Source organism: Periplaneta americana, chromosome 16 (genome assembly GCF_040183065.1).
Source record: "Periplaneta americana isolate PAMFEO1 chromosome 16, P.americana_PAMFEO1_priV1, whole genome shotgun sequence".
Taxonomy (NCBI): domain Eukaryota; kingdom Metazoa; phylum Arthropoda; class Insecta; order Blattodea; family Blattidae; genus Periplaneta; species Periplaneta americana.
The window spans coordinates 113902717-113921534 of NC_091132.1; the positions used below are offsets into that span (position 1 = coordinate 113902717).

The window sequence follows — 18818 nt, forward strand, 5'->3', positions numbered from 1 at the left end:
ACAAACCGTAGTTTTAATTGTTGTAGCGGTGGATGGCTGAGAAGCGAGAGACGAACTCTCTTGTGACTATATTCAATGGGTACGTAGCGGTCTCAGATCATCAGAGGATGTCATAATTTTTATAGATTGTTTGGATTTACTAAGGCGATAAAATAATTACTAGAAAAACGGATTCACATGCAAGAAAATACTGAAATATTATACATGCAAATATGGGAAAACTATACAATTACAATCGATTTGATTTTAACAGTAAAGATATCACTCCACTGAATTTATCTTAACCTCTGCTGTTACAGAATGCAATGAAAATCTATCCTGAGAACTCTCACTTACTTACTTACTTACTTACTTACTTACTTACTTACTTACTTACTTACTTACTTACTTACTTACTTACTTACTTACTTACTTACTTACTTACTTACTGGCTTTTAAGGAACCCGGAGGTTCATTGCCGCCCTCACATAACCCCGCCATTGGTCCCTATCCTGAGCAAGATTAATCCATTCTCTATCATCATATCCCACCTCCCTCAAATCCATTTTAATATTATCTTCCAATCTACGTCTCCGCCTCCCTAAAGGTCTTTTTCCCTCCGGTCTCCCAACTAACACTCTATATGCATTTCTGGATTCGCCCATACGTGCTACATGCCCTGCCCATCTCAAACGTCTGGATTTAATGTTCCTAATTATGTCAGGTGAAGAATACAATGCGTGCAATTCTGTGTTGTGTAACTTTCTCCATTCTCCTGTAACTTCATCCCTCTTAGCCCCAAATATTCTCCTAAGCACCTTATTCTCAAACACCCTTAACCTATGTTCCTCTCTCAAAGTGAGAGTCCAAGTTTCACAACCATAAAGAACAACCGGTAATATAACTGTTTTATAAATTCTAACTTTCACATTTTTCACAGCAGACTGGATGATAAAAGCTTCTCAACCGAATAATAACAGGCATTTCCCATATTTATTCTGTGTTTAATTTCTTCCCGAGTATCATTTATATTTGTTGCTGTTGCTCCACGATATTTGAACTTCTCCACCTCTTCAAAAGATAAATTTCCAATTTTTATATTTCCATTTCGTACAATATTCTCGTCACGAGACATAATCATATACTTTGTTTTTTCGGGATTTACTTCCAAACCTATTTCTTTACTTGCTTCCAGTAAAATTCCCGTTTTTTCCCTAATCGTTTGTGGATTTTCTCCTAACATATTCACGTCATCCGCATAGACAAGCAGCTGATGTAGGCCTAACCCGTTCAATTCCAAACCCTCTCTGTTATCCTGGACTTTCCTAATGGCATACTCTAGAGCAAAGTTAAAAAGTAAAGGTGATAGTGCATCTCTTTGCTTTAGCCCACAGTGAATTGGAAACGCATCTGACAGAAACTGACCTATACGGACTCTGCTGTACGTTTCACTGAGACACATTTTAATTAATCGAATTAGTTTCCTGGGAATACCAAATTCAATAAGAATATCATATAAAACTTCTCTCTTAACCGAGTCATATGCCTTTTTGAAATCTATGAATAACTGATCCACTGTACCCTTATACTCCCATTTTTCTCCATTATCTGTAGAATACAAAATATCTGGTGAATAGTTGATCTATTACGCCTAAAGCCACACTGATGATCCCCAATAATTTCATCTACATATGGAGTTAATCTTCTCAAAAGAATATTGGACAAAATTTTGTACGACGTCAACAACAATAACAGTAACAAGATTTCTCCTTCATCAGGCTATAAAGGAAATGAGTAGGATTGTAAAATTTACATACTAACAAGATTCGTTTTTTTTTTCAGTATTCATTACCGAATCGTAAAATAAAACACTGCTGTATTCGCTTCGGCAATACATATACGAGTACTAAAAAACTGCTTTTTCAGTAAAAATCTGAACTTCAAAATAGGAAACACAAATAAAATTTACTTTCAAAATCAAAAGCATGTAAACATGTCACTAAAAGCATAACTATGAAATAATGTTACTTTTGCTCATCTTAAAAAACTATACACGCAATATTTAGCCTACTTTCCATATAAATTCAGGCTCTAATAAACAATGTTAACTCTTACTGCAGCAGCTTTCTACGGAATCTATCAGGATTTAAATCATGTAGGGTTGATGTGAATTAATGGTACATGTGAGTGAAGACAGTTTTGGAGAAGGTTCTCTTAAGGCATTATAATTCATTGCAGCATATATGTTGGCGGATGCTGGTTATGATGTTTGGATGGGCAACGCCAGAGGCAACATGTATTCCACCGCACACAAGAAACTATCCCCGATGGCACCATCATTCTGGTCTTTCAGGTACCGTACGTTATGCAAAGACTGTGGAAGAAAAACGTAGGAAATTATAGTATATTATTATTATTATTATTATTATTATTATTATTATTATTATTATTATTATTACTAGCCGTACCCGTGCGCTCCGCTGCACCCGTTAAAATAAATATAAAGTAATTACATAATTAAAATAGGACATTTGATCCAGGGAACATTCGTGTTTGATATAAGGATAAATCATTTATTATGTTACTTAATTTAAATTGTATTTGCATAATTAAAATGCGATAATTTTGATCCAGAGACCACTCATTTGGTCATAAAAATTATTTTAGGAAATACAGGAAACGAATGTACAGAATAGCCTATCAAGTTTTCTGTGCATAAGAAGCTATTTTAATCTTACCTGTCCTCGATTCACTCAGAAGTTACTGTAATAACATTACACAATTATGTCCATCTAGAGAAACTACACTTTCCAATTGTGAATTAATAATTAATTACACAAATCGGTTAATTTAGCTTCCAATATCACTTCACACAAACACAGAAACATTATCTGTAGGCTATCTTTCATAGCTTTCGATTGTTGCTGTCCAATGCCCCTTATAGACGAAGTCATTTGTTTTTTAATTCATTACACGGCCTTAGATGGCAGTTATTTTAATTTTAAAACTCATTTATCTCATTAAATATCAGTCCTATCAAAATTTTTCAAGGAATAAAACTTATCGGAAATTATTTTTAAAGAAACTCTTGTTATGTAACATTTTTCACAAAAATCAATAATAAGCGAGATATTTCGATTTATTTAATTCAGGCCCCCTTATAACCCCCCTTTTAAATAATGTATTTCGAATGCCATATAGCCTAAAATCTAAGTTACAACGAACTTAATTTATATTCCAATTTTCATCGAAATCCGTTCAGCCATTATCGCGTGAAAAGGTAACAAAAATACAGACAGACAGAGAGACAGGCAGACAGACATACAAACAAAAATTTCAAAAAAGCGATTTTCGGTTTCAGGGTGATTAATTATATATGTTAGGACCAATTATTTTTGGAAAATCGAAATTACCAGAAAAATTTCGGCTACAGATTTATTATTATTATTATTATTATTATTATTATTATTATTATTATTATTATTATTATTATTTTAGTACCGTACTAGTAGCATAATTTTAACTCCTATTTGTTTTTCCTATTCGTCTCATTCTTTTTTTCCCTTTCTCTTGTATAACTACTTCCTTTAGATTTCTGCTTCTACATTATTCGTTTCATATTCCCTTCTATGTCTCGTATTTTTTTCTTTTTCTCATTATTCTTTGCTTTGCTATTTTCTTCTCTTATTTTTCCTTCCATTCTTCTAAAGCGCTTTGCTCGCCCTCTTCTTCAACATCTTCATTTCCTCCTCGTTTTACTTCTACTTTTCTTTCTTTACCAACTCCATTTCCCACTTTCCCTTCCCTCTTTCCTCTTCTGCCATTCTGTTCTCAAACACACTACTGTACTGTTATTTCTAATCCTCCACCGTCAAAGGTTTGCCTTTTGTTCTCAGAAACATTTCCATTATGACGGATAACATCGAAAGAACGGAAAATGAAATTACCTTCTTTTATTAAAAGGGAACGGACATTATGTCCAGAGCATAAATCAAGGTAAGATTTCGATGGTTTTCAAACTCCATCAACCCTCACCTAGTTTCCATTAAGTGACCCGGGAAATTCCAAGGCTGAGTACGCAGTCACATCATAACAGCGTTTGTCATTTCTACCTGATCAGTCTGTTTCTAGTGTTCTAACAGTGAATGTACTGTATAAAAATGTCGAAGCGTAAAGTGTTTTCTTTGGAAGATAAGGCGAATATTATAAGTGACACTGAGCGTGGTGTTTCGCAAGCGGACGTGGATCGACAGCATAGTTTAAGCAAATCAACTGTGATAACAGTATACAGTGTAATCCATTCCACAAAAATGAAATATTTTATTTTCTTGTCCACAATTTCATTCATTTCTGTCATTTAAGGTTAGGGGAGAGACACTTCGGATATAGTGAACGAAATATGCAAGTCCGCAGAAGTTCACTATATCCGGAGTTGACTGTATATATATTGTCAAACTATCTTGAACACTGTCGACCTCTTTTCAAATAATCACAGATATTAACTGTCATATATATATATATATATATATATATATATATATATATATATATACGACCTAGTCCTTTACACTCGACAAAATATAGACAATTACTCATTAATAGCCAATATACATGATCATGAAATTAGAAATAGTGAACAAATTAATATCCCATACTGTATATTACATAAAACGAGTGCAAATTTTTCTGTCATGGGGATGAAATTATATAATAAGCTTCCCAGTCAATATTATAAGTTACCAACCCATAGTTTCAAAGCTAGATTTTATAATTGGCTTTTAATTAATCATTTCTACTCTGCAGATGAGTTTCTTAACATAAATTCATACGAAATTGTTTTTTAATAAATAAACTTATTTAGATTAGTTGCAGTTATTACATTAAGAGTGAAGTGTTTTCATTAATTTTATAGTTTCAAAATGTTTTGTGTTTTCATTCTAATTCAACTTTACTGTTTTCAATTATATGTGTATTTTCAAATGTATGTTTTTCCCCTCCCTTCTGTGTTGTGACGAAGCCTATCACTGCATGTTTAATGGCTTAATAAATTGAATTGAATTGAATTAAGGATTCTCACTTCAAGCTGTTCATATAAATTTGAGGATGGGGGACTTACAAATGTATACTTTGATCTCTGCTCTTTTAGGAGCAATATCGTTTTACACACTTCTAATAGCACTGCTAAACGCTCTGGCACTGCCAACGTCTGTAAAGAATTTTTATAATACAATATATTTTACTCTAACCCTGCAGTTGGCATGAGATGGGCGTGTACGACTTGACCGCTGAGATAGACTACGTGCTGTCCAACACAAGTGAGAACAGCCTCAACTACGTGGGCCACTCCATGGGCACCACCATGTTCTTGGTGCTCATGTCCATCAAGCCCGAATACAACGCCAAAATCCGCCATATGGTCGCCCTGGCTCCTGTAGCTTTCCTGAAGGACACCAAGAGTCCTTTCGCCTCTATCTCTAAACTCCTGCCCAGTGGGGTAAGTACATTCTGGTACAGGGTCTAGGTCTCCGCGTAATGGGTAGTAAGAATAAAGCTTAAGTACTTTCTCAAGGTTTATACTTTTGAGTATGAGCACTTCCTGTGATTATATACTCGTAACCACTAGAACATACTCATATTCGTAAGAATAAAGACATTCTACCTAACGCGAATATATATTCATCTCTAAAGCTTCTTGATCGTTTAAAAGTTAGTATGTACTCGTGTTACCTATCCTCTTTGACCACATTGCACCGTGATGCTTTTTTTTTTATAGACTTTCACATGCTATCCGCATGCTGTAGTGGTTTGTGTTTTGCTTTTTGTAAATTTTGATAATGAATAAATAAATAAAATAAATAATTAAATAAATTAAATTAAAAATTAATTTAATTAATTAATTAATTAATTAATTAATTAAACGAATAAATAAATAACTAAATAAATAAATGAATAAATAAATAAACATGAAACAGAGAGTGAATTAGATAAGGGACGTTAATAAAACAGGAAACAAGACAATAGTACTGGGAAATGGTCATTACGGAATGTTGGCTAGAGATTACAATCCATTTCTAGAATTACAGTTATGCTAATTCTATTTTTTATTACGGAGAGTTATATATATAATTTAAAGTTACAAGTAATTGCATTTTGCAATTCAAATTTTACAAAATAAACTGTAACTGTTAATTATATTTAACAACGCATAATTTGATAACCTTCATATTTTTATAGGTTATGTTTTTTATGAATAACAAATACGTGTTTAACCTTTTTCACATTCACTTTTGTGAAGCGTTAAAGGCTTCTGAAGTTCACGTTCTTCTCTATATTTTTGCATGAGGTACTACATCGTTCATAAATTTTGTCATTTTTTATTTAACTTTAAACTGAACACAAATCAATAAATATTCAGAATTGAGCCTGCTACAAACCATACTCAGAATAACATGAGCACGAACTTATAAATATGAGAATATATTAGCTTTTATTCTTATCAAGCATGAGTATATATTCTGTACAAGATGGACACTTGAGTATATTCTACTGTGCTTCCATGTTATGAGTATGTAATCAAAAATGAGTAGGTACTCAAATGTTTTTATTCTTACTAACAAGAGTATATACTAAAAAAAGTCTAGTATATACTATATACTCATGTTTATTCTTACCACGGATTAAGTCGATTGTGGAGTTAGCGACGATTTAGATTCAGTTTTAATGCAGTGAGGCTGAACATTAGCGACCACCCTTCCACGTCAGAGACCGGCTGGACTAAATGGGATTTTTTTGTGTAAAGATAGTGAGTTTTGGTAGGTTTGGGTACTGTCATATTCAGTTCCCGAATTTCACTTTTTAATTATCATCACTATTCTCAGAATAGTATTCTGGTACATATCATGAAAACACTCCTATGATAGACCGTGGGCAACTTCTATGGCGGTAGATTTTCTATTATTTCTAAAATCCTAGTATCGTCAATGGCAATCAATACATTGCCAATGCTGCGTGTAAGTCGCAATATTGTGGATATTACCGTCGTATTCTGTCCTAAGTCAGCGGTGACCAAAACGGGTGTCGTGATTACATCCTGTAATCACAGACATTGAAACGGGTACGAGGAGTTTCCTGTACATTGCTCTGTGCTTCATTCACGTATTGAAGGCAAGCAGTGGCAGTATCACGTCGCTCTACAAACTCTGTCTCTACAAGCAGTAAGGCGTGGTTTCGTAAAGAATGAGAAGAGAACTGTTTTGTTGTTCTGTCAGACAAAATGTAATATGTTTACTTTGCTCAATGGTTCAATTAGAAACATTAATTGCCACGCTGAAAAATGTATTGTTATTACTATTATTACTATTATTATTATTGTTATTATTATTATTATTATTATTTATTATTATTAGCAAGTGTTACCAGAACTTTTATATACGTGTCTGAATATATAGGCCTACATCTTCCCTTGAAGTATAAAATAATTACTAGACTACGCTATATCTCCATTTTAATTCCGAGCTTTGCCAGTCTTATTAGGTACACACAAGTTGCCTTTCTTGGAAATAACGAAACAAAGTTTTTTGCAGGCTTCTATGATTTTCACGTAACTGTACTTGGCATCGGAAAGGGTTGTTATGTACCCCTCCCAAAAAGGCTCGATTTTCTTGGGCATTGCTGCTGTGATACACCGTGCACTCTGATTATGAAATCACTCACTACTGGTCTGTCACCTCTCGCCGCAATTCAGCTGTCGGTGTGATTCCTGACGCACATGACGTCGTTCAAATTAGTTATCAGAGATCGGAAACAACCCTGTACGAAAGTTAGATGCTGCAGGTTACGTTTTTAAAATAATTTCTCTGACATAAAGGAACTAAGACTATGAATGAGATTAGATAGAGATGATCTAAATCAGCGTTTCTCAAACTATGGTCCGCGGACCACTTGTGGTCCTCGAGTTCTGCCCTTGTAGTCCTTCAAAAATGACAGAATAAGAAATAAAATTCAAACGAATTGCATATCACACTAAAGCCGAAAATCTCGAGTTTGGAAATGACACATGACAATCGCCTTTCACTTTTTCTCCCAGTACTAATATTTTATTAAATAATTTCTTGCCCAACAAACGAGGGATTTAAAGCACTATGAACTATGAACATGGCATTTCTCGCCATCTTTCCCTGTACATCTGGTGCCGAGCCTCTAATCCAGCCAGGGATCACTCGAATTCATAACACAGGACCAAAGTACGGAACCTTTTCATGTATTGATGACTTTCTTGATAGTTTTGCCGACACCCAGTTTGCACATTGAAATGGGCACATACAATACGTCGTACACCAATAAAATAGAACGTGCCAAATTGCATCTTTATTAGCTGAAAATCGGGCATGTTTCTGCATTAATTTTTTTATTTCTTTTTCCAGATGACGATATAAGAAATTTTAAACTCCGCCTATTTTACAAATCCGACAGGTTTATTTTTTACACTTGCGTGTTTCGTCTCTAAGTGCCGTTTCAATTTCGCGGGTTTCAAACACTCGTTTGAAAGCACTTCGTAACAAACAACGCACTGAGGTTTTGGTTCTCACTCATTGCCACACCAAGTAAATCCAAGTTCCAAATAAATCTTGTCATATTTACGAAAGTATTTTTTCTTTGAATAGCTATCACTAGAACTAAATATTTCTGTAATGACACTATAATCACTGATATTAATATATTTCTTCACACACAGCTTCTGAACTATTAGCACTGCCTAAATGAAGCGTATCATCATGTTCCTTTCTTTTCAAAGATCCGGATCGAAGTCAGTTTTCCATTATTTATAATGGGCACTATTTAACAGAGACATGGACAACTACTGCGTGTACCACATAAGAAGGATTTCAAACAACTAACTGTTAACAGGCAAGCGATGAATCAAGAATGCACAGAATTTGTTATAAGTTACTTGTGATTGGCTACAAAAAATATAATTACAAAAGTATTATAATTAAGTAATTGTATTTTAAAATATAAGTATACTGGTATTAAAATATGCTACAAAAATGATAAATTTGCTTTAGAAGGGAACAAGAGTAAGGTGGTCCGCGGAACTGTTCTGACTTAGAAAATTGGTCTCCACTTCAAAAAAGTTTGAGAAACGCTGATCTAAATTTAGTTACCCAAAACAAAACGCAATTCTGGGAGTACTCAATGAATTATTTGAAGATACGTTGTGATCATAAATACGTCAACAATTTCAAATGTTTTTGAAATATATGAGATGCGTGTCATCTTGCATTAGTATATCGAGATTAATTTATTAACAACTGTCCGTTCTTCTACCAGACAATCATCCATTCGGCCGATAAGAAGACAATAAAATAATTAATTAGCAGGAGAAATCAAATCACTTACATTAAATTCGGCCCACAGCCACTATTTTCGTTATGTCTTACAGAATGTGTTGGTTGGAACTTTGGTTTTTTCTTGAGAAATTTTCAAATTGAGACAGGTAGATCAAAACCCACTAACTCTAATTTTTGACAAAATTTAGTTATGGGCTGGATGATGCTTTTTAGTTTGTCCCGCATGCGTGGAAGGCAAGAATACACTAATATCGACATTCATCTGCATTCTGGGGGCTTTTTTAAAACTCGTGGAAGTCAGAACACACTTACTCCATGGAATAAGAGAGTTTTTGCATTCCAAACTTAATTTCCCGGTAGGTGGCAACACTATCGCTCAACCAGCTGAGTAAAGTGATACGATACGGTATTCAGAATGTCACAAAAATCTATGAAATCCATATAAGTAAGACTATTAAAGGCACAATATCGAGTCGATTAACTTCCAGAAACCCAATACAGATGCATCATTCCCCAGTCAACTAAAGTACAATTCAGCATTGTCATTGAAAGAAGAAAGCAAAAGGACTTGCACAATTTAATGCAGTTTATTTCTGAAGAAAGTAGGATGAATTACCAAACTCTGTTTGCGGACAGTAATAATCTAGAATCTAGATGCACAGGAAGAACATGAGAGTGAGAGAAAAAAACAGAATCTGTAACATGAATGAGATTGTGTTAACATGTTAATATTGTTTGTGGTTTTATTTCTGTATTTTGGTGTGCTTTATGGTAATTTGTGATTTTCTGTCTCATATATTTGAAATTAAAAAAAAAAAAAAATGTAGCAATGTTAATCTTAATAATAAACTTCCATTTTCTCGTATATTCCAATGTTTCATAAGGGAATTATGATATACTTATCTTTTTTTTCTTCACATGGCTCATATTTATTCACTTTTCTTAATTCATGCACTGTGGAAGTCAGAAAACCACTAACTCCAGCAGTGTTTAAATCAAAGTGTAACGTAAGATAATGTAAAAATTTAGGTTTTGAAGTATTTAATTAATAAAGAATGTAATTTTACACAATATTAATAGAGAAATGTATAATATTTAAAGTTAGTAAGAGAAACAATAAGTTTTTCCCTCTCCTGCAAAATTTGGTTTATTGGAGTTAGGGAGTTTTTGATTTCCCTGTCTCAATTACTGTGCTAACGCCATCAATGTTCTACATTGTTACTTTTACACTTATCATTACTTAGAAAAACAGCCTATTGCACGTTCGCTCGGAGAAAAACCGGGGGGTGGGGGCTGAAAGCAGAAGGTCACACAAATTACTTCTGTATCCTTCGTCCCGAGCAGAGGTAAACACCACATAGTTCCCAGTTCTGTAATGACTTGGAGTGCACATTATCTGTTTAATTTTCTTAGTGTACATTAAAATTAGTGAAATATGTGGCGGCCATAGGAGTCTGAAGAGAGTGAACAACATAGTGATGACAATAATTTGTATTGTTCGCATTTCTCCTGTTGGAAGAGGTCATTAACTAGAGAGACAACCTGCACATATTATAAAAAATGTATACCTATTTTTCAATGAAGAAAAATGCGAAAGTCATTCACCAATTGCTAAAACTGTTCGCGCTACGGATGTTTCAAGATTATTAGTGAAGAAAATAATTGCTATCAATATAAACGGTATAACACTCCTAAAAAGAAAACTCAGACTGCATTACAAACAGTTACGAAATTCAATAAATTTTATGATTTCGGACGTGATATAATACGACGCACCATTTATGAATGTTACAACGATCACACATCTCCAATATTGGACATCATTTTAAGTGCAGTGCAAGAAAAGACGCAAGGCACAGATTTCGAATTGCTGTATTGGTAAAAGAATATATTATATGACTGAATTGTTATAGGTTACACTACTATGAAATTTGTGAAATTTACAAATTTACGATGCTAACTGTATAGGAATATAAAACTATTATTATATGACTCAAATAAATATACTCTTTTTTTCATATTTATAAAATGAGTCTGAGAGACCCACCCGTGAGTTACGTAACTTTTCATAACCCCCATTCACTGACGGGTTAATAATAATTTTACTTATATTTATATTTAATGTGCTGTACAACAGCCAGTGGCCAATTACAGTTCACCGCAAAGAATATATCAAAAACATAATACAAAGATAATTATTACACATAAATACAATTACAATTAATTACAATAAAGACGATGAATGGGTAAATAATGGATGACTTTAAAATACATAACTAAGAATACTATGAGACAATGATAATTGAGTATAATGCCTAAAAGAATACATAAATGATAAATCGTTGCCAAGAGCAAACTAAGTCTATACATTGAAGGGATCGAATTCGCAGCCATGCATGTTGGCATTTTTAATGCATCTGGAGACTGGTGAAAGGAATTTCGAATTTCTAATATAGAAAAGTTTGTGGGCTCTCATATATTTTGTTGGAATACGTAAGGTAATATTGTTTAAGAAAGAGTCACAGGATATATCACCTTTGAGGACTTTACAAAAGAACAGATAATCTAGCTCATGGCGTCTAGCATATAGATTTTGACAATTAAAATATTCACATTTTCTCTCATAACTGTGCCCGGAATTAATGGGCAGAAATCTAAATGAACATAAAGATATAAATTATCTTTGTATATTTTCTAATTTAGCCGAGTCTGTAGTTGTAATCGAGTTCCAAGCTACAGATGCATATTCGAGTTTAGATCGCACCAATGCATAGTAAAGCATTAAAAGACAATGGGACGTGGAAAAAGAATAAGTTATTGACCGTATTATTCCTAACATTCTGATTGCGTGATTGTAAATGTAATCAACGTGACTATGAAAATACAATTTACTGTCAATGAATCTTCCCAAATCTTTTACGCAATCCGTTCTGTTAATTAGAACATTATTCAGATAATAATTAAATTTCAGTGAAGAAGTTTTTTCTAGAAAAGGTTATTACATTAGTTTTAGATACGTTAATTTTCATACCATTGTCTTCCGACCATTTAGCGACTAAATTAATGTCACATTGAAGTGAGTGACAGTCAGTACTACTTTTGATTGTACGAAAAATTTCTAATCTTCGGCTAATAATAAACAGTCTGAAGTTATTCTTTTATATATATCATCTATGAATATAATAAATAGGAGAGAACCTAAAGTAGATCCCTGCGGGATTCCACAATTTATATTATAAGAATAAGAATAATAAAAATAGGCTAACAAGAATGAAAAATGTTATTAGTGAAAATAAACACAGATTGTAAGTGGGACGTTTAGATGATGTACTCTAACAGATATTGCAACGCTGCTTCCTTAGTCGCATGTGGAGTTGTGTAACAACAACCACTGCTTCGGTAGCTTATTCACTTATTGCACACCTTCCCCTGGCTTTTCTCCTATCGGACGGACATTAATAGTAAATACCCTAACGGGGAATGTTACTTTGTAAAATGCTAAAGTGCTAACGGTTAACCCAGTGATGTCAAAGCAAGCGCATTTTTCTGACCTTGACGTCGTGCCCGGGCAGCAAGCGCTAAGTATGGATAGAGGAAGGGTTGTGTATATGAATAAGCAACGTGTTGGATTAAGAAAACAGTAGTGCACAAACTTCAAACGGAACGTGAAATTTTATGTCGTTATTTTTATATGGCTTCTTTCTGTTTAATATTATCTATATTGTCTGTAAAACAAACGTACTAACACTGATTTCTTAATATTACACTTGTGTTTTAAATCTTAATAACATAATAGAGAGTTAAGAAGGAATATTCACTTAAATTCCATAGTAGTATAATATTATACTGCATTAAGTGGATGAAACACATCATTCATAAAGAAAGTGATATTCCAAAGAAAGAGATTAAGTATGACATGATAATATATCACATATTCATTATATATGATCTCGCCACCCTCATTGAATATTATCACGACTACTATGAAGTAGTCAATGTCTATCATCACCTTTAAATAGAGAAAAAAACCGGGTTCGATTCCCGGTGCCGGAACGAATTTTTCTCGATTTAAAGGTGATGACATGATAAGTTGGAATTTATATTGATGGTATCTTTAGCCTTACAAAAGTAATCAATAAACTAATCAAAACAATATTACAGTACAAAGCAAAGTTACCTAGGTACTGTATCTGTTTTAAGTGTAACTAATATTACATAACAAAACTCTTATCGCATTATGCTTTTAAGGTGATATTTGTGAGCAACTTCCTATCATCAGAATGTTAAATTATTTTCTCGAAATCTGCTGAAGCCATAGAGCTGACATTTGTACAACACATGGGCACGTATCTTTTGCTTATGATGTAACAGTAGTTGCTTTGTTAATTCATTTCCTTACAAACAATTTCCATGCGAATATTTTTAAAATTTTCAATGCACTATCTTCAGTAATACGTATATACAGTATATTAGATTTACGAAAACATTCTGTAAGGCTACTAAATAAATAGGCCTATATCTGAAAGTTTCACTTTTCTATACGAAATGTTTAGAAAATATTTCTTTTGAATAAAAAAATCAAACTTGTGAAAAATGAGCATTAAAATTAAAACTTACATTCTTATAATACACTTATACTTCTCAGGCAAATCTAAAAATTAACATGGATACAGTTGTAATAAGTTCTCTTCCCTTTATCTATTCAATCAGTGCTGGCCATCCCTGAATGTAGCTCGATCAAGCGGCATATACCAGCTCTTTCGTCTGTCTCTTTCCTTTCCTCTGTAAAGCGATCAGGCTCTCCTGGGCTCTAAAGCGCGCGCTTGCTCCTGTGGGCATCAATTGACATGCCTGGGTTAACCTAACCACGCCACAAAGTCCAATTTTACGTTTCATACCTTGCATTAAAATTGACGAGTTGATATATCATCTTCGTGATGCTGAACAAATACAGATAACGAATAATTCTCAGTTTACTCTGAACGCACCCAAATTTAGAAGAAATACGTATCTGTGAAATGTTCTCGAGTCAATATTAACTGTATTCTTTACACAGTGATAGACACTGGTAGTGGTTTAACTTGAGTTCAAAGTGCAATTTCAGTACTGTACTTTCACACTACAAGAAAGGGCTTGTCAGAAGTGATAGCAGAACGGAAGTGTAAAGTTCCTCATCTACGCTTTTCTTTATCAATTGCCGGTGATAGTTTCTCACGTGACCAGTGGCGGCTGGTGGTTTGAAAATATGGTGGTGCACAATGGATATCGAAGAGGAGTTAAACATACTTTAAAGTTTAAAACCGTGTATACCTGAGGGCGTATACATATAAAGCTAATTTATATGCAATTAATAAGTAAAATGACTAAATACAAGCATACCTATTTACACAGAAAGCCCAAAAGTGGAAGGGGTCGTGGGCGGAGCTCTCTATATTGCGATTTACCCTCATGAAAGCATTTGAGCACAGAATCGTCATCAGAATGCTACCAAGTATCAAGTGCAACGTTTTCGTTCACAAAATTCAAATGCAGCTTTCGTAGGCTATCGGGAGATAGCGGCACTTATTGTCAGAACGACAACTCTTAGAACTTTAAAGCAAAATACAAGCTCCTTCATGTATTGTGACATTTGTGTGCATGTAGATTGAGAAAGTAATATGTGAAATATGCGACTGTTCGTTGACAAGTCGAATGAATACATTTTTTCATGCTTATTACTTCGGACAAATGTGTAGTTGAAACAGATACTTTCCCAGTGAATTTAGATTCTTCTGCACTGACATTGATGTCCATGTCAGGGAGTGCGACAAACCGTTCTCAATGAGGAAAGCATTAGGCCACGCCTCTAACCCCCTGTCCCTGCACTAGCCGAACATCTCTATAACTACCTTCCCTAGGTTTTCAACATCTTTGCAAACCAAGAGGCTCGGAGGCTCCTGCAGATGTACAAAACAAGACGCCAGCTGCAGACAGTCATAAATGAAAATTGTAAAATAAAATTATATTTTTAATAGTAACAAAGCCGGGAGGAACATTAGGCTATTGGGGGGTGTACAAACCTGCAACCCCCTTGAGAAGCCGCCACTGCACGTGACTGATTACTTCCACGCTATTATCAATTCTATTGGCGCTTGATAACAGTGCAGTTGATACGACCTCGTTAAATAATGTTTTTTTTTTTTAACGGAATACATCTGGAGATGACTTGGTTCAAATCTAAGCACTTCAGATCTTTTTTTTACGTTGCAATAGAGAAGGTACTATAGTTTTTAAACCTTAATAAGTTTCAGATGCTTAGGCCTATTCATATCGCTTTTTGGTCGTACTTTGTTTTGGGTTTACAATGTCAAACAATTGAAATCAGTTGCTCCTCGTCATATAGAAATCTGATGGTTGCATTTTGCTGGCTAAATAGAACAGTAATTATGCAATTGTATTGGCAAGGAATATATTAGTACATTTCTACCTTTAGATTAAGAAGTAGCTACTTCTTCTTTTCTGACTTCTTATTTAACCTTCTCCCTTTCTATCCAATGTTGTGTGGGGGAGGGTTGTCTTGGGTCCAACACTATAGAAGAGGGCCTCCCATACCATGTGGTCGACACGATGCAATAACACCGTGAAAACGTCAAAGGACAAGTACAAGACAATAGACAAACGCTCAGTCCGTGAAATGGAGATCAATTTCCGATCACTCCGGAAATCGAACTACGAATCGCTGGATTGGAAGCACACACACTATCCACTGAGCCATAGCGACAGACAATGAAAAGTATGAAAGAGCAAAACAAATGCTTCAATATTTTAAGTTAAAATTTAAGTAGACCTAATATTAAAAAAATAATTAAAATGACTTAATAATAACTACTAGACTAACTGCAGTAACTTTCGAGGAATATCACTTTTGTTGACGTCGCACAGTGTGTAATTTCAAGCAGCTAGCCGGCCAAAAATCAATTTTCACACCCCATCTTTAATTCTAAATTCTTATATAGGCGTGTTTATAACACTCCAAAGTATACTATCCAAGTGTAGACAGATGCTTACGGCTGGTATTCATAGTCGACACTTTATATCACCACTTTGCAAAGTGACACTTTTGACGAAAGTAGCTCTTTCATATTAGTGGTATTCATAGACGATTGAAGAAGTGCACTTCACAAAGTGTCACTTTACGCCAGCAAAGTGTAGAGTTACAATTTGGTTGGTAATAGAAGTCCCACAATGCCTTTCAAAACAAGTGAACAAACAATAATAAATTAATGACGTATAACCTACAAATTACAATGCTTGTGATTTGAATTGGGAGCCTATTGATTGCGCGAGGAAGAAAATATATATTTAAAGTTGTTTTATTTCAGTTTCTAGTTTTTGTTGCCGATAGTTTAGATTATTTCAGTCTGTTCAGATATATAACATTTTATTAAATAGTTAGTGATACTGCTGGTGAAATTAGGTTAGATTTTGTACAGTACATAACCGATTCATTAATTTATATAGTTAGATTAGGTTCTGTACATATCTTTTTCATTGATTTATGTCGCTAAGTTAGATTTTGTATGTATCCGTTCCACTGATTTATACAGTTCGGTTAGATTTTGTAGCCTACATATCTTCTATTAGTTTATATAGTTAGGTTAAGTTGGACTGAGTAGGTTAAGTTTTGTGTGTGTGTATATATATATATATATATATATATATATATATATATATATATATATATATATAACGATATAAATTTAATGATTATATATATATAATCATTAAATTTATATCGTTAGGTTAGGTTTTATAAGTATCTGCTTCATTGATATATCGTGTTATTTCCGTTATTTTCATTTTTGTCTTTTTTCGTGAATAGTGAATAGAAGTAGAAAAAGAATGAGATAACCACATTACTACTGCTATTATTATTATTACTACTACTACTACTACTACTACTACTACTACTACTACTACTACTACTACTACTATTTTCTCTCTCTCGTTCCCATTATTGCCTGCTCTTCAGGAATATTTTGAATGCCAAATGTTTCTACAATGCAAAACAAAATAGGCCTAATAGTATGAGATCTCTTTTAATGGTGAGGTTATGACTGCACATTAACTAGAGACAGTAGATAAATTGCTTACCGGCGTGAAAATATATATTACCGTTATCAAAACAGTAATGATTATATCAACATCAAGATAAATCTTATCTCAAAATACAGGTAGTCAACAAAAATCGAAGTCATTTTAAACCCAATATAATTATGGAATCTGCTTAGAAGGCAGGCACGTGAGGTCTCTCAATGCTAATTTAAAATAATTATGCCTACATTAGAGTGAAGTTAGTTTAACATTATTAAGTTAACAAAGTCGTTTCAGTAGTAAAAAAATGGGTTATATAGGCATATCTACCTACATATCACTTCATCGAATTGAGGTTATAAATATACGAATGTTACTACAGAAATACCTGAACTATAATATTATATATATATATATATATATATATATATATATATATATATATATATTAATGTATGGTACATATCAGTAGCATAGAATTTTAATGCAGTCAATAACTGTATTATTGGAGGCACTGGCAAACGTCTATTATTCGTTTTTGTCAACCAGTCATCGAAAATATAAGCAATCTCAATAAGTTTCTTTATCAAATCGGAACCGTTTTTTTTAATTCTATATCATTATAAAATTCCACGGGATTGTCTTTAGGCCCATCTCTAATTTTTACATTGTCCACTAATTGTGCCATCTCTTCCGCACGTTCTAATAATTCGACAACTTCCAAGACGTCCGCCATTTTTATACAAAGTGCCACTTTCGGCTCAAAGTGTGGTCGGAACTACACTTTCATCCAAAGTGTTCCTTCGCACCAAAGTGTCGACTGTGCAACGGAAAAGTGATACTTCGCGTCTTCCAAAGGACACTTTAATCGAAAGTGTCGACTATGAATACCAGCCTACATCTAGTAGGGGACCCTCACAACAGAGCGAAAGTTGCATGTCTCCGATAAGATCATTTAAGCTGCAGAGGCGGGCGTGCAGTTCGTATTTGAATGATGCAAAGTGAGGAAGTTAATATAATATTTTTCTTTAATATACAGTGTGGATATATTATAAGGAGGTATTTACTTGCAAATAAACTAATTCTTTTGCTACAAATTATTATCTTATTGTCTAGAATAAGTGTCTGAATGAACATGTGCAGAGAGTCAAAGTTCTATCTTATTACATTACTTTGAGTTGAATTTTAAAAGGTGTAGCCCTCTATCACCTCGATAAAATTTTGTAGACATATTCATTATGCTTTTCTGAGCAAGACGTCGTGATTTTTTTCTGCAACCAGATGCAGACAGAAAAACTATTAATTATTTTCAGACACCATGCGCTCCGTAATCAGGAGAGCTGTTTTCCAGGTATGGAACAAGAGCGAGAAAAAAGTGAAATTCTCAAATATAATTGAACATTTTGGTCTCAAAGA

At 33.8% G+C, this 18818-nt stretch overlaps 1 protein-coding gene across 2 annotated transcripts in view; it reads left to right on the top strand.

Moving 5' to 3' along the window:
* Positions 1-18818, top strand: part of LOC138691099 (lipase 3-like) — a 60230-nt gene that overhangs the window by 8836 nt on the left and 32576 nt on the right. For both annotated transcript variants that reach the window (XM_069812810.1, XM_069812812.1), the window contains exons 3-4: positions 2218-2332; positions 5233-5473. In XM_069812810.1, coding sequence (XP_069668911.1) covers positions 2218-2332; positions 5233-5473 — 356 coding nt within the window. The remainder of the gene's footprint in view (positions 1-2217; positions 2333-5232; positions 5474-18818) is intronic.